At 60.8% G+C, this 22,143-nt stretch overlaps 12 protein-coding genes across 12 annotated transcripts; 6 read left to right on the top strand and 6 right to left on the bottom strand.

The window, feature by feature from the left end:
* Nucleotides 1–297: 297 nt before the first annotated feature.
* MSY001_1888 (uncharacterized protein) lies at nucleotides 298–1,972 on the bottom strand (the record flags this gene model as incomplete). The annotated part of the gene is made up of 3 exons (XM_018883714.1): nucleotides 298–1,584; nucleotides 1,611–1,630; nucleotides 1,654–1,972. 3 exons carry the CDS (start codon nucleotides 1,970–1,972, stop codon nucleotides 298–300), a joined length of 1,626 nt encoding a protein of 541 aa, XP_018740446.1.
* Nucleotides 1,973–2,350: 378 nt separating this feature from the next.
* MSY001_1887 (uncharacterized protein) lies at nucleotides 2,351–6,897 on the top strand (the record flags this gene model as incomplete). The annotated part of the gene is made up of 5 exons (XM_018883713.1): nucleotides 2,351–5,684; nucleotides 5,847–5,936; nucleotides 5,963–5,969; nucleotides 6,142–6,713; nucleotides 6,740–6,897. The coding sequence occupies 5 exons, from the start codon at nucleotides 2,351–2,353 to the stop codon at nucleotides 6,895–6,897; spliced, it is 4,161 nt and encodes a 1,386-aa protein (XP_018740445.1).
* A 115-nt stretch (nucleotides 6,898–7,012) lies between these two features.
* On the bottom strand, nucleotides 7,013–9,721 carry MSY001_1886 (uncharacterized protein; the record flags this gene model as incomplete). The annotated part of the gene is made up of 1 exon (XM_018883712.1): nucleotides 7,013–9,721. The coding sequence occupies one exon, from the start codon at nucleotides 9,719–9,721 to the stop codon at nucleotides 7,013–7,015; it is 2,709 nt and encodes a 902-aa protein (XP_018740444.1).
* Nucleotides 9,722–10,395: 674 nt separating this feature from the next.
* Nucleotides 10,396–10,962, top strand: MSY001_1885 (uncharacterized protein; the record flags this gene model as incomplete). Its single annotated transcript, XM_018883711.1, has 1 exon — nucleotides 10,396–10,962. The coding sequence occupies one exon, from the start codon at nucleotides 10,396–10,398 to the stop codon at nucleotides 10,960–10,962; it is 567 nt and encodes a 188-aa protein (XP_018740443.1).
* A 359-nt stretch (nucleotides 10,963–11,321) lies between these two features.
* Nucleotides 11,322–12,524, bottom strand: MSY001_1884 (uncharacterized protein; the record flags this gene model as incomplete). Its single annotated transcript, XM_018883710.1, has 3 exons — nucleotides 11,322–11,738; nucleotides 11,943–12,443; nucleotides 12,519–12,524. 3 exons carry the CDS (start codon nucleotides 12,522–12,524, stop codon nucleotides 11,322–11,324), a joined length of 924 nt encoding a protein of 307 aa, XP_018740442.1.
* Nucleotides 12,525–12,780: 256 nt separating this feature from the next.
* MSY001_1883 (uncharacterized protein) lies at nucleotides 12,781–13,362 on the top strand (the record flags this gene model as incomplete). The annotated part of the gene is made up of 1 exon (XM_018883708.1): nucleotides 12,781–13,362. One exon carries the CDS (start codon nucleotides 12,781–12,783, stop codon nucleotides 13,360–13,362), a length of 582 nt encoding a protein of 193 aa, XP_018740441.1.
* Nucleotides 13,363–13,536: 174 nt separating this feature from the next.
* Nucleotides 13,537–14,111, bottom strand: MSY001_1882 (uncharacterized protein; the record flags this gene model as incomplete). Its single annotated transcript, XM_018883707.1, has 2 exons — nucleotides 13,537–13,923; nucleotides 13,995–14,111. The coding sequence occupies 2 exons, from the start codon at nucleotides 14,109–14,111 to the stop codon at nucleotides 13,537–13,539; spliced, it is 504 nt and encodes a 167-aa protein (XP_018740440.1).
* A 41-nt stretch (nucleotides 14,112–14,152) lies between these two features.
* On the top strand, nucleotides 14,153–16,779 carry MSY001_1881 (uncharacterized protein; the record flags this gene model as incomplete). Its single annotated transcript, XM_018883706.1, has 4 exons — nucleotides 14,153–14,599; nucleotides 14,772–14,989; nucleotides 15,152–16,639; nucleotides 16,764–16,779. The coding sequence occupies 4 exons, from the start codon at nucleotides 14,153–14,155 to the stop codon at nucleotides 16,777–16,779; spliced, it is 2,169 nt and encodes a 722-aa protein (XP_018740439.1).
* Nucleotides 16,780–16,960: 181 nt separating this feature from the next.
* Nucleotides 16,961–18,093, bottom strand: MSY001_1880 (uncharacterized protein; the record flags this gene model as incomplete). The annotated part of the gene is made up of 2 exons (XM_018883705.1): nucleotides 16,961–17,970; nucleotides 17,994–18,093. The coding sequence occupies 2 exons, from the start codon at nucleotides 18,091–18,093 to the stop codon at nucleotides 16,961–16,963; spliced, it is 1,110 nt and encodes a 369-aa protein (XP_018740438.1).
* Nucleotides 18,094–18,180: 87 nt separating this feature from the next.
* Nucleotides 18,181–19,538, top strand: MSY001_1879 (uncharacterized protein; the record flags this gene model as incomplete). The annotated part of the gene is made up of 2 exons (XM_018883704.1): nucleotides 18,181–18,295; nucleotides 18,319–19,538. The coding sequence occupies 2 exons, from the start codon at nucleotides 18,181–18,183 to the stop codon at nucleotides 19,536–19,538; spliced, it is 1,335 nt and encodes a 444-aa protein (XP_018740437.1).
* Nucleotides 19,539–20,160: 622 nt separating this feature from the next.
* Nucleotides 20,161–21,542, top strand: MSY001_1878 (uncharacterized protein; the record flags this gene model as incomplete). Its single annotated transcript, XM_018883703.1, has 2 exons — nucleotides 20,161–20,967; nucleotides 21,063–21,542. 2 exons carry the CDS (start codon nucleotides 20,161–20,163, stop codon nucleotides 21,540–21,542), a joined length of 1,287 nt encoding a protein of 428 aa, XP_018740436.1.
* Nucleotide 21,543: 1 nt separating this feature from the next.
* Nucleotides 21,544–21,888, bottom strand: MSY001_1877 (uncharacterized protein; the record flags this gene model as incomplete). The annotated part of the gene is made up of 1 exon (XM_018883702.1): nucleotides 21,544–21,888. One exon carries the CDS (start codon nucleotides 21,886–21,888, stop codon nucleotides 21,544–21,546), a length of 345 nt encoding a protein of 114 aa, XP_018740435.1.
* Between the last annotated feature and the right edge of the window lie 255 nt (nucleotides 21,889–22,143).

Below are 22,143 nucleotides of genomic sequence, written 5' to 3'. Positions count from 1 at the left end.
AATACTACTGATGTAAACAAATGCCCACTGTTACGATAGAAAGAAGTGTCTTTGCCGGCTATAAGGTGTTGACGAACGCCAAGGTGATTGTCGAAAGAATTGATTTTTGCGGAGAAGACTTGTTGTACCCAACGACTCGGATCTCCCCAGGCATATTGGTTGGCTGACCAATCTGACACGCGAAAACTCTGAATAAAAATATCATTGGCTATAGACTATAGCTGGGGTAGCTCACTTGGGCCACCAAATGTGGAAGGCACGTCCAGCGTGGAATGCTATCGCGAGGGCATTCCACCACTATACACTCATGCGCATGTCTAGTTTCCCATAGGGCGCGTAATCCACTAGTTCGATATCGTCAGCACGAATGTCGTCAATGGATTCTACTGCGCGGCGCCAGCGGATCGTGGGGAATGTGCGCGGCTCACGCAGTAACTGCTCCTGCAATGGTTCCACATGATCCAAGTAAACGTGGGCGTCGCCCATTACAAGCGTTAATTCTTCGGCCGTGCAACCTGTCACTGCAGCAATAAAGTGCGTCAGCAGAGCGTAGCTTGCAATGTTGAACGGCACACCCAGGCCCAGGTCACACGAACGTTGGTACATTTGGCAAGAAAGACGCGGCTTTTCTCCCTGTGCCTTCTCTGCCTCCGTGGGAAGCGACACGAAGAACTGGCAGAGAATATGACAAGGTGGAAGCGCCATGTTGTCCAGATCGATGGGGTTCCATGCGCTCAGTAAAATGCGCCGGTCCGTTGGGTTCGTCTTGATTTGTTCGATGACGTGGGCGAGTTGATCGACACCCTGACCCTGGTAGTTGGTATCAGCATCCACATACTTCGCGCCAAAGTGGCGCCATTGGAAGCCGTACACTGGACCCAGGTCACCTTCACGGCGGTGCCCAAGTCCGCGCTTCTGCAGAAATTCGGTGGAACCATTGCCATCCCAGATGTGTACATTTCGTTCACTGAGCCACTTAGAGTCCGTGCGCCCGGCAATGAACCACAGCAGCTCTTCCAGCACGCCACGGTAAAAGACACGCTTCGTTGTCAAAAGGGGAAGTGTGTTGTCGCGAAGGGTGAACTTGAGAGGATTCTGTGGGGCGAAAAGCGCCTTGGTGCCCGTACCTGTCCGATCTTGACGAACCTCACCGAATCGAATGACATTGGCCACAAGCTCCAAGTACTGGTACTCCTCAGAACGCTGTGAAAAATCGATACCACAGGTAGGGGAAGGGTGCATCGTGGGCGAGAAGAAGCCAATCAGCACAGGCTCTTCGAAGGACCGGTGGTGGTACGAAAGCACGGCAGCACCCGTGGTCGACATGAGGAAGGAGCGCGCCATTTGCACTGGCAAATTCAAAAATCGCGCAACGAGAACAATACTAAAGTGCCCATGAGTGAACACGACCAAGTCCTTTTTCTCTAGCCGATGGTATTGCTTGATCTGCGCGACTACCGCGTCGGCTCGGTCACTAATGTGCTGCACGGATTCACCAGGCAAATTGGGGTCGGTGGGGTGGTCGGGCGTGCCATGTTGGAAAATGTCCCAGTCTGACCTGAACGACTCACGAATTTCCTTGGTCTACTTGTTAGCCGAAAAGCGCATACCTTTTTGCCCTCATAGGCTGCTGTTAGTATACCCGTTACGAACCTCCGTAGTCCCATTCACGGACGTCGTCGCACACTTCTACATTAGGAAGACCAATTCTTTTGCGATCTTCCTCCATTCCGAGGACATAATCTAGCGTATGAGCGCAACGCTGACGCGGACTACGAATGATGCGACCTACATTCTGCAGACGCACAACATCATCCGGAGATAGTCCCACAAGACGGGTGCCGAACATTTTGGCCTCCATCGCACCCTCTGGGAGGAGGGGAAGATCAGTACGTCCAGTATGACTCCCTGACTTGGACCATTCTGTCACGCCATGGCGAATGATCACCAGCCTAGGCATGTGCGTCGCCATGGTGAATGTAGAACGAGCCCCATTATGCGTGAGCCTCTGCTTATTAACGTTCGGCCGACACGCGTGAGCTGCCTGGGATAACATCGCCCGTTGTCTGCGTGTGACCGTTGCACTCCGTTGTGTCTCGGTTGGTGTGCCATGGAATCACGGCCCCGTCCTATGCGCGGAACTTCTCCGAGACCCCCTACAGCTGGCCAAGGTATGGTGATGAACCCATCGCAGGGCCGGCCTCCCGTCCCGCGTCCTGGGCAACCCACCACCATGGCCGTGCGGCCTGGAGCTCAGCAAGCTCTGAATGGTCGACGGAGTCCCATGCCTCCCTCGCGTTCACCTGCGCCGGGAGTTCGTCCTGGGCCACCAGGTGTGGCAGGGAGGCCCATGCCACCGCGGTCACCCGCGCCGGGTGCCCGCCCCCCTCCGCCCCGCTCCCCTGCGCCCATGAGTCGGTCTCCTATGCCGCCTCGTTCTCCCGCACCGGGCGCCCGCCCCATGCGCCCCCCGCGTTCTCCTGCACCGGGGATGCGCCCGGGATTACCACCATCCCGCTCTCCTGTTCCCCGTCCTGCTGCGACCACACCACAACCCCGGACTGGTCTGCCTCCGTCGGCAAGCACTGGTATTGAGAACCAAATGCAGCAGATGAACTTGAAGGGAGGCCAGCCCCAGACCCGTCCAACACCCCCGCCTCCTTCTGCGGCCCCACCTGCGGGACCGGCCCGCTCGAAGCGCGCTGCGCGCGCGTACCACCAGGACGCCACTGCGCCTGCTTCTAGTGGATGGAACGATGTAATGGCTCGTCCACCACCGCCCCAAGCTGCTTGGCAGCAAGAAGCTGCTGCGCGAGTTGACTACCGTGCTGCACAGCAGACGGAACGTGCTCCCAACGATGACATGGACTCTGCGCTCGATCAAATGCCCGGTACACGAAACGTCCTATCCGCTGCGCAACTTGCTGCGAACCGGCAACTTATGGAGCAAAGTGGTGGTATGCCGAAGCGTACTTCCTCGGGCCCTATGATGCCGCTGGGGGGCCAGCCTGGCGCCGACAAGAGCGCGCGTCCGAAGATTGATCCCGACCAGATCCCCAGCCCCGTGGATGCGCAGTACGCGGATCAGCAATTTTTCCACCACGAGTTCTACGGTACCTGCAGTCGCGAGGGACTCCCGCTGTCCACGACTAACTTTGCGGCCGTGGACCAAGGAAATTGCTCGCCGAAATTCATGCGTCTGACGACCTACTGCATGCCCTCTAGCGACGAGGCGGCCATGCTTTCCAAGCTTCCGATTGCGCTGACGGTGCAGCCTTTTGCACAACTTAGGTCGGATGAAGCAGCTGTCCCCGTGGCCGAGCTGGGAGAATCCGGCCCACCGCGATGCAAGCGTTGTCGTGCGTATATCAACCCATGGTGTTTGTTTGTGGAAGGCGGTATGAAGTGGATTTGCAATCTATGTGGCTGTGCCACTGAGGTTTCCTCCGACTACTTCTGCAACTTGGACATCAATGGCCGGCGCGCAGACTTGGACGTGCGGCCGGAGCTGACACATGGTTCCGTGGACTTCCGTGTACCCACAGAGTACTGGGCTGTCCAAACACCCTCGGATGTATCCAGTATGCTTCCGGTACCTAGCGTCGTGCCGAGCAACACCAAGCAGCTGACTACGACTACATCTTTGCAGCAAAACGTGGAACGCTTGAACGATGTCGGTGGGGAGAATGAGTCGGCCAAGACGGCCGTCAAGGCTGCCAAGGCAGCGGGCGAAGCAGCCCTTGATACACTGAATCTTGGCAAAGGCCAAACGACTGTGCGAGTGCCACGCCCGATGACGTACGTGTTCTTGATCGATGTGAGCTTCAGTGCGGTGCGATGTGGCGCTCTGAAGGTATGCACGCAGGCTATCAAGCGGGCGCTGTATGGCGACGGTGACAAGAGCGATGTTTCGGCCGCTCCCGGTTTTGGCCTGGCGCCGGGTAGCAAAGTGTGCTTTATCACGTTCGACCAAGCGCTTCACTTTTTCAATTTGGATCCCAATCTGGATCAGGCACAGATGATGGTTATGGCCGATTTGGAGGACCCTTTTATTCCGATCAGCGGTGGTCTGCTGGTGGATCCGTGGGAATCGCGCCATGTCATTGAAGGAATGCTGAATGAACTGCCAGGTCTGTTTGCCCAGACCACTGTGGCGGAGGCGGCCATTGGTGCTGCTATGCAGGGTGCACAGGCCGTGCTGAATGGTATTGGCGGTCAGTTGAATTTGTTCGTGTCGACTATTCCTACCATGGGACCGGGTAAGCTGAAGCACCGTGAAGATACCAAGTTGTACGGTACGGATAACGAAAAGAACCTCTTCAGTGTTCAGGATGCCTTTTACGAGAAGATGGGCAGTGAACTGGCCATGGCTGGTGTGGGTGTAAATACCTTCTTCTTCCCCAGTCAGTACATTGATGTGGCGTCAATTGGACACATGTCGAGTGAAACGGGCGGTGAAGTGTTCTTCCATCCCCGCTTCGACCCTGTGCGAGATGGTGCACGCGTCGCCGCCGAGGTGCAGCGCACCGTCCTGCGGGAAACTGCCTTCAATGTCACGATGCGCATCCGCTGCTCGACTGGGTTGCGTGTGGTCCGGCAGCTCGGCAGTTTCCATCTCCATGGTGTGGCAGACATCGAAACAGGTACCTGGGACGCCGACAAGGCGTTTAGTGCACTCATCAAGCACGATGGCAAATTGGAGGAGTCGCGGGAAGCCTACTTCCAGTGTGCTGTGCTGTATACGACGGCCACCGGCGAGCGCCGCGTTCGCTGCCACACTATGGCTGTGCCGGTGTCTGCCACACTTGGCAACGTGTTCCGCTACGCTGATATGGATGCAGCTGTGGCCTACTATGCCAAGGAGGCCGTGCTGATGTCTCACAGCAAGTCGCAGAAGGAAGTGCGCAGCTACCTCACGAGCAAGTGTGTTGCAATCTTGCTCGCGTACCGCAAGAACTGCGCCTCGTCTACGAATCCCGGTCAGCTGATTCTACCAGAGAGCTTCAAACTGTTCCCTCTATACGTGCTTGCTCTGATCAAGAACAAGGCCATCAAGGGCGGCAATGTGACAAGCGATGTCCGTGTGTACTTTTTCCGGCTGTTGCTCTCCCAGGGCGTGGGTGCGATCATGTCGCTCCTGTACCCTCGTATGGTGGCCCTGCACAGGCTTAGTGAGGGCGATGGCTTGCCTGTGCCCATGCTGCAAGGTCTGTCGCCCGAGAAGCAGGCGGTCGAAGAGGCCATCTTGCATATCCCGCACGTGCCCAAGGCCATGCGGCCCTCGTTCATGCGGATGGAGCCGCACGGCGCGTATCTGCTCAACAATGGTGAGTGGTGCCTCTTGTGGATCGGTGCCGACGTCAACCCCAAGTTCCTGGAAGACTTGTATGGCGTGACGTCGCTGGATGAATTGGATCCACGTATGACGAGCCTGCCGAACCTACCCACCAAGCTGTCCAAGCAAGTGCGTAGCCTGGTCCAGACCTTCGCTGAGCAGCGTGGCAAGCCCACGCTCCAAGTGATGATGGCACGCCAGAACCGTGATGGTATGGAGGTCGAGTTTGCCAACAACCTGGTGGAAGACCAGAACAACGATGCGATGAGCTATGTGGACTACTTATGCCATGTTCATCGTGCAATTTCTTCGGATATGCATTCGGGCAAGGACCAAAAAGAATCGGGCGGTTCCTTGTGGAAAAATTTTATGTAGTCTCTGCCGATCTTCACGCACTGTTGTGGTTAGCCACGTGCCGCGCGCGTCCCCCCGGTGTTCTGCTTTCCTTACGTCCGGATGAACGTGGAGAAAGATCCGGCCAAGCGGGCATCCGACCGAGATGTCGAACCAGGCCGGAAAAAGTTATGGACGAGTCTCATTGCTGGTGGCTGTGCTGGTGCCATGAGTCGCACAATTGTGAGCCCTCTTGAGCGCCTGAAGAGTACGTTGACCCAGGTACTGACCCAGTTATTATGTAGGTGCCTTCATGACTGACGACGCAGGCAGGTACAGCCAACGCCGGCTAAGGGAGAGAAAAAGGCATACGCTGGTGTCCTGAAGGGACTGGCAAAAATATGGAGAGAAGAGGGTTTCTTAGGTTTCATGCGCGGAAATGGTCTCAACTGCCTTCGCATCGCTCCCTACAGTGCTGTGCAGTTTGCTACATACGAATCGGTCAAGGGATGGCTCGCGCACCCAGTGCGACACGACTACCAAACTGACCGAGGGGAAGTCAAGTCATACCCGAAAAAGGAGCTAGGGACGTTCGGCCGCCTCTGTGCTGGCGCCATCGCTGGGTTTACCAGCGTGGTGTCGACATACCCGTTGGACCTGGTCCGTTCACGTATTTCGATTGCTTCAGCCTCCATGTATATCCAGTCTGGGAAGGCTGCTACCGTGATGACACGCGTACCGGGCATTATGGAGACAGCATGCAAAGTGTACGCAGAAGAGGGTGGCATTCGTGGGCTTTACCGGGGGTGCTTGCCCACCAGCTTGGGCGTCGCTCCCTACGTTGCCTTCAACTTTGTCTTTTACGAGAGTGCACGCATGATGCTCACCAAGGATGATGGTACACCACCGGGGCCCATTGTCAAGCTGTGCCTTGGTGCTTGGGCTGGCGCAGTGAGCCAAACGTTGACGTACCCGCTGGATGTCATCCGGCGACGTATGCAAGTCTCGGGAATGAAGGACTCCAAACTGGGTGTCCAAGACAAAAGTGTGTGTTCCTTGACTTACTCGCAGATGCCGTCGATGCCATCCGCAACATTGTAGCACGGAGCGGCTTCCGGGGTCTGTACTATGGCTTGCTGCCGAATCTTCTCAAAGTCGCCCCATCCACGGGAGCCTACTTTTTGACCTACGATATTATAAGTGGCTTGCTCTCACCCTACGAGGCCTAACCATGTATCATTTCTTTAGATCACTATGCAATATTGCAACATAACAACGGATATATGCACGGTTTCGAAAAGATCGAAAAAATGTAGTGGTGTTAAATCACATGTGTCCGCGATCTCAGTAGCGAGGCTGGTTCGCCTGGTTAGCCGTAATATGCTGCTGCAGGTTGGACTGCGGCATTTCACGGGGTCCCATCATTTGTGGCCGAGTCGGAATGTCATTCCAATGCGTCGTCGGCTGAGGGACCATGTAAGGCTGGCGGCTCCCTGCCGGCGCCATAACCGTAGACGACGTGAGCGGTGGCGCAAGCTGACTCGTCTGCGCTAACGAAGACGGTGAGGTATAGTTATGGTCCGAATAGGACTCCTGCATGAACGGGTTCGAGTTCTGATGTAAAACGGTTTGTGAAGAGGGCTCCGGGTTCATGGCCATGCCATTCGGCGTCTGGTTGTCCAATGAACGTGCGTGGTTCACGTCCGAGAAGGCAGGGCCTAGCGTCTCATCAGTGAAGCTCATCTGCGAGTCGTTACGCATCATCATCGGCTGCTGAGACATATCGGTCTGGGACCAGCCCGCCGAGCTAGTGCCGTACCGTGGGTTCGTGGTGGCCGACTCCTGGTTGAAGCTGCCGCTCGACGCCGGGGCCTGCGGGCGCCCAATCGTCGAATACTGTGCCATGGTCTGCTTTTGCCGGTTATGACGCCACACAAAGAATAGAATCGCCGCAATGATAGCAAGAGCAACCAAAATACCAATCACAATACCAGCAATTGCACCGCCCGAAAGACCGTCGTCGTCATCGCCCGACTTTGACGACATGCCCAACTGAGGGGCCGGTTTTGAATACTTGCTGTTAAGCTGAGGCTTGGGCAGAGGCTTAGGTTCAGGACCCGGCTTCAGGTTGAACGGTACGAGACCAGGGTTTTGCTTGCCAATCATGATGAGCTTGCCATGGCTAGGCACACCGTTGACAGTCACGAACAGCAGAGCAGGCCCAGGGACAAACAAGTTCATGTTCGTCGGCATGGGGTTCACCATGAACTCAACGGAACCATCGTTCTGAACCGAAAACGTATTTTCCAGCTCCAGCGAGCGCTGTCCAAAGTTGTACGCATGTGTAGAGAAACCAGGTCGAATGACAAAGATCCTTGTGTTGTTCGCCATGTCATTAGCGTTGTTGTTCGGGTTCATGTACTTGGCAGGCACGGTGATGTTAAACGGATCACCACCGTATCCAATGACCTTGGGCAGGTTCTGTGGCACCGGCCGCTCCTCAAAGTAGTATTCGGGGTACCACCTCTCCATGACGTAGGTCGTGTTGAACGCTTCGTACTTCGTGTCCAGTTGGTCATTAGGGGGGAGAATGGCCACATCCATATGCGGGTTGGAACCCGCCACCAATACGGAACCATCGGGAGCAAGAATGGCAGAGGAGTGATACAGACGAGGGTAGTCAGAGTGTCCGAAGCCATCGTATTCCAGACGCTGTCCTTGTGGCTTTTCCGGGTCGTACACAACAGGACGAAGGGTCGGGCTCTGGCTCATGCCCTCAAGATAGACTGTGTTGCCACCCTTATCCTTCACCTTGTTCCAGGTAGTATTACCATAGCCCGCTAAACCGCGCGATGCACCGTTGACAATAACCATCTTGCCATTGGGCAGTTGAATGAACTGACCCATACTGCGAGGCTCAGGAAGGTCCTCTTCCTTTACATACTGAACATTCTTGTCCATGTCTCCGCTAGCCGACTCAGGGGTGATAGACGAGCAGTCTGTGCTGCCTTCACGATCATACACGTTGATGTTGGGAGCTGTGAAGTTACCCCACTCATCGTCAGTCATATGGAATCCACCACAGAAAAGGATCGTGGGCGTGTAGTTGTTTTTGGGCGTCAGAGGCTTCATGGCTGTGGCGCCAGAGGCAGGGTAGACACGAGTAATCTGCCCAGGCATGTCAGGCAAGTCATAGTACTTGTCATTGCTCCAGTCCCAAAGTGTGGTGCTGTAGTTGGCCTGCATGAAAATCTTACCCGAAGGCATCAAGTACGTGTGTGCATACATGTTGAGACCGCTGGTCTTCACCATAAAGTCCGAAATTGCTGGCTTGGGCTTACCTGTCGGAGGCCAGAATTCGTACGAGGGATTCGCACCGCCCTGGTCCCAAACACCAGGAGTAGGGTTGGACGACGACGTCGCATAAGCTGGATCCACATTAGGCGTGTTGCGGTTGATAAAGCCACCATTGGTGGCGCCACCAATGATCACCACCGAACCATCAGCCAGTCCCTCAATACCAGGGTACCATCGAGGCGAGTCCATCTGGTTAGGGCTGTTGTACTGATCCACCCAGTTCAGTTGCGAGGCGTCTTCGTTCGGCTCCATGATACGCACGACACGACGACCATCGAAGTCTTGGTAGGGGGCGACAGGACCGGTCGCTACGGAACCATTCGGCAAATTCGTGCCTTGGCCACCGTATGAAATAGCACTGTTACCACCCACGACAATGTAAGAGCCATTACCGAGCGTCATACCAGCCGCACAGAATGGGTTTGTCTGGGCGTCGATACCACGAACTTCAAAAGTGTTTAGGTCAACGAGCGACGCCCACGTCGGCTTGCCCGACATTGTCTTTTGAAAGTTGCCTTCCACCTTATCGAAGATGAACGCTGTGTTCTCATTAGCGAGACCCAGCATCATAGCAGAAGCCAGCGTGTCCTTGACGACCACCTCATACTGATTTTTGGCTTTGCCACCATCCGCTGACACTAGGCCAGAGCAGGAAAGGACTGCCCATATAGCAGCCACATAGGGCAAAATGAGCATTCTCCGAATGAATAGGTGGTAGGAGCACAAAGTGAGCAGGACTTGAAACGGCGCGTTAGTTCCGCGCGTGTTGGCCTACACGAACTCTAACTGCCGGTGCAAGGAGCGTCAACGTCGTGACAGGCTCTGCGTCTATTTTCTAAGATTGTGGTCGGACTTCCGACGTTTGTGCAATTATATGGTACGATCAAGTGCCTCATTGGATAAATTCACGTGCCCAGTGGGACTACATAGACGCGCATCAACACTGCCGCACCAATCGACAAAGACCGCAGGGAGTGCATGTTCCTACAGCTGGTGCGGATTGCATAATGTCAGAATTTGACACTCAGGCTTTCATAAGCGCACATGCGCAAGGGAAGGGCGAGGGCGCGGCCCGATGGAGCGGGCATCTTGTAAGCTGATCGGGACAGCGTTGTCACGTTGTATGCGAATTCGGCCGGGCGGGCGATCTTGCCCGTGGCGGGGCTGACCGCGTGGGTAACGTGCACCTTATTCCGAAGTTCGACACGCTCGTTGCTTAGTATATTACGGTAGCGTAACGGTTCGGATCGTCCCTGCAGGAGCGCGTAGTGCCTTGTTTCGTTTCGTTTTGTCTTTGGCTGTAGATCCTACTTTCTGCGGCATCCTCTCTCTACTGGGCTAATTGTGAACTTTCTCTACCAAGTTTGGATATGGCGAAAGTATATGTGGGCAACTTGAGCTGGAACACCACGGACGATGGCCTTGCCGAGGCTTTTAGTCCTTATGGTCAGCTTACCGACTACATTGTTATGAAGGACCGTGAGACTGGCCGATCGCGTGGTTTTGGCTTTGTTACGTTCATGACCCAGCAGGAGGCGGATGCAGCGATCATGGCTCTGAATGAGCAGGAGCTCGATGGCCGTCGTATTCGTGTGAACATGGCCAACTCACGCCCCCCTATGGGTGGGCTGTCAGGTGCCAATTTGGGCTACAGTGGACTGACTGGTGGTTACGGTGCGGGTGCCTATAGCACCGTGCAACCTGCCTATGCGCCTTACGCACAGCCAGCTGCTTTTGCGTATGCTCAACAACCAGGCTATGCTGGCTATCAGCAGCAGCCCTACGCTGCTCAGCCTGCCGCATACCCTGCACCCCCGGCGGGCTATCCCCAGCAGGGTGCTTACTCGTACGGTGCGCAGCAGTATGGCGCACCCCCTCAACCTTTTCCCGCCCAGCCTCCGCAGGGCCCTCAGGGATACGGAGGTCCTCCCTACTAAATTTTCCTCGCATTCGCATTTTTGACGGCCCGCTGCTCACTATCCTCTCAACCCTTCCCCTCTTCCCCCGGTGTGGACATAGAGAATGGCAGGTGGTATCGGATGACAAGCAACGTTACGATCAACATGTGGTGTCATGGACCCGCGTTGTATACCTTTTGTCTTTAATAGGGAGTCATAGCTGTCTACTCATGCGCGAAGCATGCGGCCGCAGTGGTAGGCGCAACGAAGTGCTTGCCTCCTGACCTACGGCAGAAACGGCGCCGAAGGCATCGAACTCTCGTTCCCCCGTGGATTCTGCATCTACAGAACAAGAATACGTCTTCGGGCAGACACATTTTTGAAGCTACACGACGACCTTAAATCACCGAGTAGACACGGACGATATCGTCGCTGTAACCAGCGAAGAGCGTCTGGCCGTCCGCCGACCAGGCCAGCGACAGGCACTCGGGCTCAGTCGCGTTCTTGCCCAGGCCAGAGAACTCGGGCTTCAGCTCGTCGACGATCGACTTGCTCTCGAGATCGAAGATCTTGATGCACGACGCCGTCGCAGCGCAGAGCCAGTAGCGGTTGGGCGAGAAGACAAGCGCGTTAACAACGTCACCAGCCTCCAGCGAGTAGAGGTGCTTGCCATCCGAGAGCTCCCACAGCATGGTGATGCCGTCCTTGCCACCCGAGGCGCAGAGCGAGCCATCAGGCGACACTGTGACGGTGTTCACGTAGCCCTGGTGGCCAAAGTGGTTGGTGGTCAGCTTGCAGCGGTTGAGCTCCCACACCTGATGCGTTAGTCCGTTCTATGCGACCGAGGGGCAGAGACGCGCGTGCCACTGTGCTGCTGAGCACTCAGTGATCTTGGTGGTTACATTGTTCTCATCGATCCATGCAAGCACAGACCTCCGTAGTAGCAAATATCATGTACCTCTTCTTCGTACACGCCACAGGGCTATACGCGCTCTGCCCCCACGGTGAGTTGTACATACCTTCACGACCTTGTCCCAGCCAGCCGACACAATGACCGGGTTCTGGGGGTTGGGGCTGAAGCGCACGCAGCTGACCCAGTCGGTGTGGCCGTCCTCGGTGATGTTGAACTTGCAGTCACCCAGGGTGTTCCACAGCTTGATGGTGCGGTCACGGCTACCCGACACAATCTGGCGGTTGTCGGGGCTGAAGCTGACGCTCATGACATCACCGGTGTGGCCGACAAAGCGCCGAGTAGTAGCGCCGGTGTTCAAGTCCCAGAGACGCAGCGACTTGTCCCACGAGGCCGAGAGAGCGAACTGGCCGTCCGACGAGATCACGACGTCCGACACGAAGTGGTTGTGACCGTGCAGGATCTTCTTGGGGTAGCCGTAGTTGTTCTCGTCGCGCGAGAGCTGCCAAACGATGATGGTCTTGTCACGCGAAGCGGTCAGCAGGAGGTCCGGGTTCTCCTGCGAGGTCGCAATGGCGGTGACCCAGCCCTTGTGGCCCGTCAGGCTGCCCTTGTAAGTGAGAGACTCAGACCTGCAGCGTTAGCACATGTCCTCTGCGGCCTATCTACGCCGTTTCACTGATACATACATGTTGATGAATGTCAGAGGTTCGGATGCTAGTGGTGGTACAAGCAATTGAGAGCCTCTGGCTGGCGCAGTTCCTCCAGCGGCTTCGCGCGAAACTGCAATGGGCGCCCTAGTGATTGGGTCGCGTGCACGAAACTGTAGTTGCACAACACGTGACCCTTTATAGTTTTATTCGGCCGATCCTTTTCTCGCCGCGGTCGTGGGGCTGGAGAGGCTGCGAGAGTGTGCCTCGTTCGTAGCATCCGACTCGTCGCATACCATGGCGCCCAAGATCGACCCCAACGAAGTGAAGGTATGTGGCGACTCTCTTGCAGCGAATGCTAACACGGGCAGATTATCTACCTCCGTACCACCGGTGGTGAGGTCGGTGCTCCCTCTGCCCTGGCCCCGAAGATCGGTCCGCTGGGTCTGGTACGTTGACACGCATCGCCGACGGATGGCTAACATGACGCAGGCGCCGAAGAAGGTCGGTGAAGATATTGCCAAGGCTTCGAGCGAGTGGAAGGGTCTCCGTGTGACGATCCAGCTCACCGTCCAGAACCGTCAGGCTGCGGTGGCTGTGGTTCCTTCGGCCTCGTCGCTGGTCATTAAGGCTCTGAAGGAGCCGCCGCGCGACCGCAAGAAGGTGAAGAACGTGAAGCACAGCGGCAATATCCCTCTGGATGAGATCATTGAGATTGCGCGGACCATGCGCTTCAAGTCGTTCGGCAAGACCCTTGCGGCGACTGTGAAGGAGATCCTGGGTACCTGCCAGAGTGTCGGCTGCACTGTCGACAAGCAGGCGCCGCACGATGTTATCGAGGCCATCGACGAGGGCTCGGTCGAGATCCCCGCCGAGTAAGCTGGTCGCTGTGCCCGACGGACAGGCCGTCAGGCGTACGGAACGGACGCTCTACCGTCCGTGGCGTTCTTAGTATTACAGTGCACGATCAGGTGCTGACTAGCCCTGCGACATGCCCTCCAAAAGCAATGTAATACCTTATTCCTCCATGGACGACGGCTATAGTGTACAGACTCAGGGCGAGTATGCCAGGATGACCGGCTGGTCTTCGTGGACTTGAGAGAACGCCTGGCAGTCCGGGCAGTAGGCCCACAGCTGCGAGCGTGTTCCGCCATAGTACCGCACGGACAGCTGAGGTATACTCGTGCACTGCGGGCCGTGCGTCTTTAGCGGATGCGCGGCGTCCATATCCATGTCGACCGAGGTGCCCATGGTCGGCTGCAGTAGACCCGGCGACGAGCGCGCCGACGACTCACCGGACGCGCTCGCGACACCTGTGTCTTTGGAACTGCCTATACCGAGCGAACGGAGCACAGCCTGATTAAGATCATGCGGTAGGGGGTAGAAAGTGGCCATATCACAGGAGCCGTCCAGTTGCGACTGCGTGCGTGGCATGACCGACTGCGGGTTACGGAATGCAAACGTACCTGCCGACAAAGCTCGGCAAGCTGCGAGCGATCGCACTCACTCACATCGCCCAGCTCCGTCCCGGATTCGCCCTCGCCCCATTTGCGCTTGCCCGATCCTGAGGACGCGCTGCGAATCGGGACAGGGCGGCGCGCCGCGCTGTCACATGCCCAGGACTGCATGAGGCGGGGTCAATCTCGACAATCAGAAGGAGCGTGAAACAATGGGCACGACCAAGTTAGCGAGCGGGCACCAAGCACGCCTCACGGGCCGGGGTCAGCTGCCAGTGGAGAAGGGCGGACGGGTGTTCTTCGACAGTCTACTCGGAGCCCCGGCGCCGCGCCTGTGGAGGTCGCGAGAACCTGCGGTGCGCTTGGGCCCTCGGCGCGTGCGAGAGTCGAGAGGAACGCGCCACCTCTTGACGTGGCCGGGCATATCGATGGAGACATCGACGCTGCATTGCACACGTATCCCCCTACTTAAGTATTCGCGCCAGGTCGATGACGACGCAGGCGAGCGGCGGCGCTGGGAGCACGTGTCGCTCCAGCCGCTTGCGTGCTGCGTATCAGCAGTCGTGGGTCCCTCCAACGAGCCCTCGGAGCAGAAGCTCACCGTCGAGTGGAGTCCGCGTACCGGCGCATACGCGCCTGACGCTGCCCCGGTTCGGCTAGTGCGTGCAGGGCCCTGACCGCAGGAGTCGCTCGATGTAGCGCGGCCAGAGAGCGCCAAGGGCGATTCGCGAATCGAAGTGGTGTACTGTGAAGACCGCGTCGGGATTCGCGAGCGCACAAACGAGGGGGTATGTGAGAGTGCTGACGCAGGCCACCCTGCGCCGGTGTCAGCTGCACTTTCGCACGCGCACGGACGTCCCGCGTCTCTTGGCGCTGCTGCAAGACACGTGTGCATGTGCACCCGCCGAGCCAGGCATACTACGCACACCACCAGGCACAGGGATCGCGTCCGCGCCACCCAGCACACCACCGGCACCGCGCGGCGGATGGACCACCGAGATATGGACGCCCCCGCCACGGCGCTCAGCTCGACTGGGCGCGACGCCGAGGTGTGATGACTAAGCGAATGAATCGGGCCCCACGCCGAGGCCCGCCATCCCTCCGGTGGGCACGGCGCAGCATGTCGTCATCGACGGGGACGCGGCGCCTGCATAGCTCAGGCTCACGTGTCGGCCTCTCCCGGTGCGTGTACTTATATAGCTGACGCGCAGTGCGCGATCGTCACTGGCCATGACGGCGGCAGGCGAGTCTGAAGCGACGCGGTCCACGGGACGACGGCGCAGCGAGGGGCCGCTACGCACGCGGTCCAACACCAACATGGAATCCATGGCGCGCCGTGCGCGCAAGAAGAATGCCAGCTCCACGAAGATCCACGACAGTCGGCGGGCTAGCGAGACCGTGCAAAACGAGAGCGAGTCCCACTGGGAGAGCTCGAGCGACGATGAGACGCACGACGGCGCGCTGCAGCTCGACATGCACGCAACGCGACCTGCGAAGGAGATAGGAGGACTTCGGCGGAGTGAGAGCCCCGAGTCACTCGTGCACCACCACGCTCCAAGCCACATGGCGCAGCCGTCCGCCGATCTCGGCGAGGAGGCTCTGTCGCCGCGCTCGGTGCCAGGCGCGCCGCCGGCCCTGCCCAATGTGGCGACGCCATCCAAGTCCGCGGCGGATTTGCGCCTCGGCTCGGAGCCACACGGCTCGCCGCGCTCGCTCCGCTCGTCGTCGTCTGTGCGGTCGGTGCACTCGCTGCTAGCGGGACATGCTGGCAGTGGTATCAGCGTCGGTGTGTCAACGACGCCCGTGCGCCCTGTGCTCAATACGACACCCGTGGTCGGCGGCCACCACGGGACACATGGCTTCTCGACGGGTCCTGACTCGTCGGGCGAGCACGAGGTGCGGCACCGCCCGCTCCGGCGCTCCACGAGCAGCTCGCTCCGTGCGCAGCCGGGTCGTATGGACGCGGCGATGGCGTGGTCGTCGGCGCCTACGTTGCCGCGCACCTGGAGCATGCAAGCGCTGCAGCCTGCCGAGGCCGGCGGCCTGACAAGCAGCGCGTCGCGCGACCAGCTCGCGCACTTACTGGCAGGCAGCGCGCGCCGGTCGTCTGCCTCGTTGGCGACGCTTCTGGGCGGTGCGCGCGTGAGCGAGCGTGCCGCCAAGCCAGTCGTCTCCAAGTTTGCGCATGCGCAGCAGCAATTCGACATGCACGCCACCCAGGCGTGGGTGCTGCCCTCGTCGGACGAGACGCCGGGACGTGTCGTCAGTGTGGACGTGCCGCCCGGCTCCGTGTACAGCGCGTCGTTTGCGGAGCGCGTCGTGGCGCAGATGACGCACCGTCCGCCGCTGGATGAGCCGCGGCCAGCGCCAGACAGTGGCGCGCCGCTGCCGTATCGCTACCTGCTGGACTTTGGGCTGAGCGGCCCGCCGATCGATCGCACTGCCCTCGGGCCGGCTGCGCTGACGCCGCGGCTGGGCGCAGGCCTCCCGCCGGCGGGCGCCGCGGCCGAGGGGCGCGAGGCAGCGCAGGACAAGATGCTCGTGCCCGACTCGACGACGACGCTGGGCCCCAACATGATTCCCTTCCACTTTATCCATGCGCTGACGTCCACGATGGAGAGCGCTCTCGCGCTTGATCCGGCGGAGGTGCCTGCGATGGCGTCGCTGCTGCCCGGCGCGGCGGAACGCCTGGACGAGAGGTTCGACGCCCTCAGCGATGGCGCGGCGAGCACCCAGGCAAGCACAAGCGACGGGCCCATGCACTGGATCGATCATGAGTCGATGCATGCGATTGCCTGTACGGCGCAGGCCGTGTCGATGCAGCGGCTCCATACGGTGACGCGGCGCTTTGCCGACCCGTTCCGGTGTGCCCTCGACCGGGTCGTGCGGCTGTCTGGTACGGCGCCGAGCGCCGAGCCGCGGCTGCCGCCCAATGCACGTATTGCGTCGTCCACGGGCCTACGGAGACTACCGAGCGGCGGCGAGCGGCGTACCGAGGCGTGGGGTGCGCCTGGCCATACCTAATCGTAGCCATTCGGATTGTGCTTCTGCCAGTTCCACAGGTCGCGGCACATGTCGTCGAGCGAGCGCGTGGCCTTGAAGCCGAGCTCGCGCTCCGCGAGCGTCGGGTCGGCGGTCAGGTCCGGCACATCGCCGGGGCGGCGGCCGACAATCTCGTACGGGTACTCGTAGCCCGTCACCTGGCGCATGGCCGCGATCATCTGCAGCACGCTCATGCCGACGCCCTTGCCGAGGTTGAAGGCACGGAACTTGCCGGTCGTCGAAGAGGCGAACTTGCTGTCGTCGTCCAGCGCGACCATCGCGTGCAGGTGGCCGTCAGCCAGGTCCAGGATGTGGATGTAGTCGCGCAGGCAGGTGCCGTCGCGCGTCGGGTAGTCGTTGCCAAACACCTTCAGACCCGGCTCGCGGTACTTGCCGACGGCCATCTGCGCCAGCAGCGGCAGCAGGTTGCCCGGCTTGCCGCGCGGGTCCTCGCCCATCGTGCCGGACGGGTGCGCGCCGGCCGGGTTGAAGTAGCGCAGCGAGATGGCACGCCACGTCGGGTCAGACGCACACACGTCGCGGATGATCATCTCGTCGATCTGCTTCGAGCGGCCGTACGGGCTCTGGGGGTCCATCGGCGTCGACTCGGGGATGGGAATCGTCGTCGGCGCGCCGTACACGGTCGCCGACGAGCTGTACACGAGGCGCTTGGCGTCGTGCTTGTCCATGGCCTGCAGCAGGTTCAGCAGGCCGCCGACGTTCACGCTGTAGTAGTCGATCGGGATCTCCGCCGACTCGCCGACCGCCTTGAGCGCGCCGATGAGGATGACCGCGTAAATCGGGTCGTCCTTCGGGCGCTCCGCGAACACGCGCTCCACCGCCGCGGCGTCGCGCAGGTCCGCCTGCACGAGCTCAATCTCGCAGTCGCGGCGGTCCTCCTCGCTCGCGTCGGCCGGGAGCGCCTCGCGCGCAAGGCGCTCAATGCGACGGATCGCCTCGGGCTTCGAGTTGTGGAAGTTGTCCAGCACTGCGTTAGTACGCGTGACGCACCCGTAACGCGGAACTTTCGCGTGTTCAGCACCGTCAAGGCCACATGGCTGCCGATGTAGCCGGCACCACCAGGAATCAGCACGCGCTTCTTGTCAGTCATGGAAGAATGGGAGCAGGGCACGGCACGTCGCCCAACGCGTGGACGCATCACGTGGCGCGGCGCCCCGCAGCCTCTCGCGCCTCCACCATGCGCGTGCCCGTCGAGCTGTACCGCGGCGGCACGAGCCGCGGCCTCGTGCTGGCCACGCAGGCGCTCGCGCCGTTTCCCCAGGCCGTGCGCGACCGCATCCTCTGCACGGCCAGTACGTCGGCCCGCTAACGGCAGTGGGATCGCCTGACCCGGATGGACGCCAGATCGACGGCGTCGGCGGCGGCGTCTCGTCGCTGTCGAAAGCGGCCATCGTGTCGGTGCCGGCGTCCGCGGTGAGCAAGCGCACGTACGAGGCTGTGCGTCGCTTGGGAGATGCGTGGGCCTTCCCCGGCGCGGCCGACGCCGACGACCCGCGCCGCGCCGCGGACCCGCGCACCGGCTACGACGTCGTGTACCGCTTTGGCCAGGTGCCGGTGCACAGCGGCTATGACATCGACTGGTCCAGCACGTGCGGCAACTTCCTGTCGGCGGCGGCCCTGCATGCCTATACACACCATGCGCCGGCCTTCGGCGCTCGGATCGCCCAGGCGGCCACAAGGGCCACGTACCGCTTGCCATTGCGACTCCTCCTCGCCGACTCGGGCAAGCGGGTGACGGTGCATGTGCCGCTCGAGCGCACGGGCAGCGGCACATGGGTCTTGTCGCGCCACGCCGATACGCAGATCGCGGGCGTGCCAGGCCGCGCGCCCGGCCTGCAGATCCACGTCCCGCTGGACGCGCCGCCGCTGCCGACCGGGCGCGCGCGCGACACAGTGCACATACAGGGGCGGGCCGTGCCCGTATCGGTGGTCGATACGGGCCTTCCCGTCGTGTTTGTGCACGCCGCCGATCTGCAGGTGCCGCGCGAGCACATCGTGCAGACGGCCGCCCAGCTAGACGCGGATCCCGCGCTGCTGGCGCGCGTCGAGGAGGTGCGGCAGCAGGCGGCGCGCCTCACGCCTGCGCTCGCTGCCCAGCTCTGTATGTCGGCGCCCAAAGTGTGCCTGGTGCATCCCCGCACACCGTACACCACGTCGGGCGGCGCGTCTGTCGCGGCCAACGACATGGACGTGCTTGTGCGCGCCGTCTCGGTGGGACAAGTGCACCGCTCCATTATGGCTACGGCGCTCTCGTCGCTCGTCACGGCATCGGCGTACACGGACTCAGTCGTGGCCGAGGCTTGGCGCCAGGGCGGTGGCACGCACTGCCCCGCCTCCGCAGCACGCTCGTCGTCCGAGGGTCTGCGCGCCCTGACGGTAGGCCACCCCGCCGGCACATCGCTCGCGATGGTCCAGCTGGCGCACGACGAGCCGGTCGCTGTCGTGTACGACCGCACCGCGCGCTGCATCCTCCATGGGCACGCCGAGATCCCGCCGTTCCCTGGACTGGCACAGGCGCAGCCCATGGATCTCTAGTCGCGTACACAGACAGACCCTACGGCCATGCGCTCGCCGCACGCCTCGTGCAGTCGGTCCAGCAGGGCCAGCGACGCAGCCATGCATCCGGCCATGGCCTCTGTCGCACACGGCGTCGCCGCCGCCGCGTCGCAGTGCACGAGCAAGCTGTCCGCGTCTTGAGCCGTGGCCGGCGGCGCCGCGGCCGCCCGGGGCGCCTCGATCGGGGCACCCGCCGCGCCGATCCACGCATCTGGGTCCAGGAGGTCGGCCGCCGAAAAGCCGCCATCGCCCCGCTCCTCGCGCAGAGAGGGCGCCATAGAAGGCGCTACCGGCTCCTCGCGCTCATGCACCACACCCTCCTTCGCCTCGTCCACCCACACCGCCACCGAGGCAAGGGCACGGGGCATGCGCATTGGGACCCACTCGTCGGCGCGCTTAGCGGCGACCATGCCGGCGGCCTGCATATGTGCCAGGAGCGAGACGCGCTCAGCACGCCACAGTGCCTGGGCAGATGGCGAGAGGCGCACCGTGCACGATGCGTGCGAGGAGCGTGTGCTGAGCCAGCGCACACGCCCTCCCAGCGCCCAGCGCCGGCCAAGCGCAGGACGTGACATGTGGAGAAGGACAGTTCCCTCTGCGCATGGCATCGCTCGCTCGCGCCGGCGTGCGCGGCCTGTGTACGCGTCCGGCGCGTGCGCATGCAGAGCGGGCAGTTACGCTGGCATCGTCCGAGGCAGAAGCGCTCGTGCCAGCCGTCCTTCATAGGCTGCGCACGTGGACCGACGACCACATATTGCTCTTCGCGCTGAGCAAGAGCCTGCCGCGCGCAGCGCTGTCCTCGCTCGTGTCGCACATCACCCAGTCGGTGCCTCCCCATGCACGCGTGGGCATGCTGGCTCCCGCCCTCCCGCCGGCGCTGGTCCCGGATGCACGCGCCTCCAAGCCCGTGCATGCAGCGGCGCTCGCGGCTGTACCGGCCAAGGACGCCGTGACGTTCCGCTCAACGATCCGGGGCGCGCCGCGCATCGCCGTCGGGCGATGGACCGCGCAAAAGGATCTGTGGAAGAGGGGCATGGAGCTGCGTGCCGATGGCCTCGATCGAACGGGGGAGTGGACCTCGCTGTGGGGCCGCGAAAATGCCGAGGAACACGTACCCGCGTCGCTCGCATCGCTGCGGGCCGACCAGATTGATGCTATGCTCGTATGCACGGACCCGCGTCCCGAAGGGCTTTGGGAGGGCCTCGACGCGCGTTTTCCGCATGCACATCTCATCGGTGCTACAGCAGCGCTCACGCCGTTTGAGACGGGGCGCGAGCATACGATGCTCGGCGCTGACATCTACGAAGAGGGCGCTGTGGGTCTCGCGTGGCGGCGCCCGACATCGCACCTTGTGCGTACATTCGGAGGGCTCGTGCCGCTGGGTCCGCGTCTCGTTGTTACAGGGTATGTGCGTGGTATACTAACAGTAGCGCGCGCGGCAATATTGTGTCATCGCTCAATGACCACAATGCAGCGCAGCAGTTCCTGCACCTCGTCCTACAGCGCCGCGCCGCGCCGCGCGACCACTTGGACGCAGCGCAGCTGCGCGCGCTCTCGAGCGACGTACGCCGTGACGACGACTTTTTCCTCGGTCTGTACGCCACCGAGACCGATCCTGTACCATGCCTCGTTGCGCGCATCCAGGCTGGGCACCCAGTGCGCGGCACGCTGGGCCTCGAGACGGAGACGGAGCTCGAGGGCCTCGCGCAGTACGCGCAAGTCTTCCGCGCCAAGCCGCACGACGACGTGCTCACGGATACGCCATGCGCCGCTCACGCAGGCGTACAATACGTGTGGGCCAGCGAGAACGCAGCGCCCGCGCATGTGCCGCCGCTCGCCGCGCCGGTCATGGCCAGGGGTGTGTGGACGTGGGAGCACACGTTTCTGGCCGGCGCCGAGTCGAGCTGGTTCGCACGCACACCAGGGACACGCACGCACGCCTGTGCCGTGCCGCAGTCGAGTGTCGTACTGCACCGCTCGTAGCCTAGTCATCGTGGATCCCATACTGCTGCTTGGCCTTCTGCAGCTCCTCTTCCCGCTGCGCAATCGATCCCTTGCCGGGGAGGCGGGATGGTACATGGTACAGCACGACAATGTAGCGCTCCATCAGGTGGAAGCCGTTCAGGTGGGTGATGGCGTTCTTCGCATCGTTCGCTTCCTCGTACACCACGTACGCCGTGCCACGCGTCTGCTGCGTGTTCCCTAGCCGAATCTGGCGGATCGCACCGTACCGCCCAAATAGCTCGTACAGATCGGCGCCATGGATGTTGTAGTTCAGGTTCTTCACGAACAGGATGCGGCTGTGCCTGCCACCCTCTGGCACCGACATGCTTGTACGCGGCCACGCGCCGTGCGGCGACGACGTGGGTACCACGTGGCTCACAGCACAACGATTACGTCAGAGCTATGTAGATGCGAGATGATGATTTCGTGCATGCATCGGCAGTTTTAGGCGCATTCCACGGCGCTGGAGGCCCGCCTGGCCGGCCCGGCTGCAGCGGCGTGCATGCAGCGGGCCTTTCTTGGGCATGCATTCAGGGTCTCAATTGGCGGCCTACTAGGTCCGCGTCCATAGCAGGCACAT

The sequence above is a fragment of the Malassezia sympodialis genome, genomic scaffold (assembly GCF_000349305.1).
Source record: "Malassezia sympodialis ATCC 42132 genomic scaffold, msy_sf_9, whole genome shotgun sequence".
NCBI lineage: Eukaryota > Fungi > Basidiomycota > Malasseziomycetes > Malasseziales > Malasseziaceae > Malassezia > Malassezia sympodialis.
This window is presented reverse-complemented; position numbering and strand designations above follow the sequence as displayed.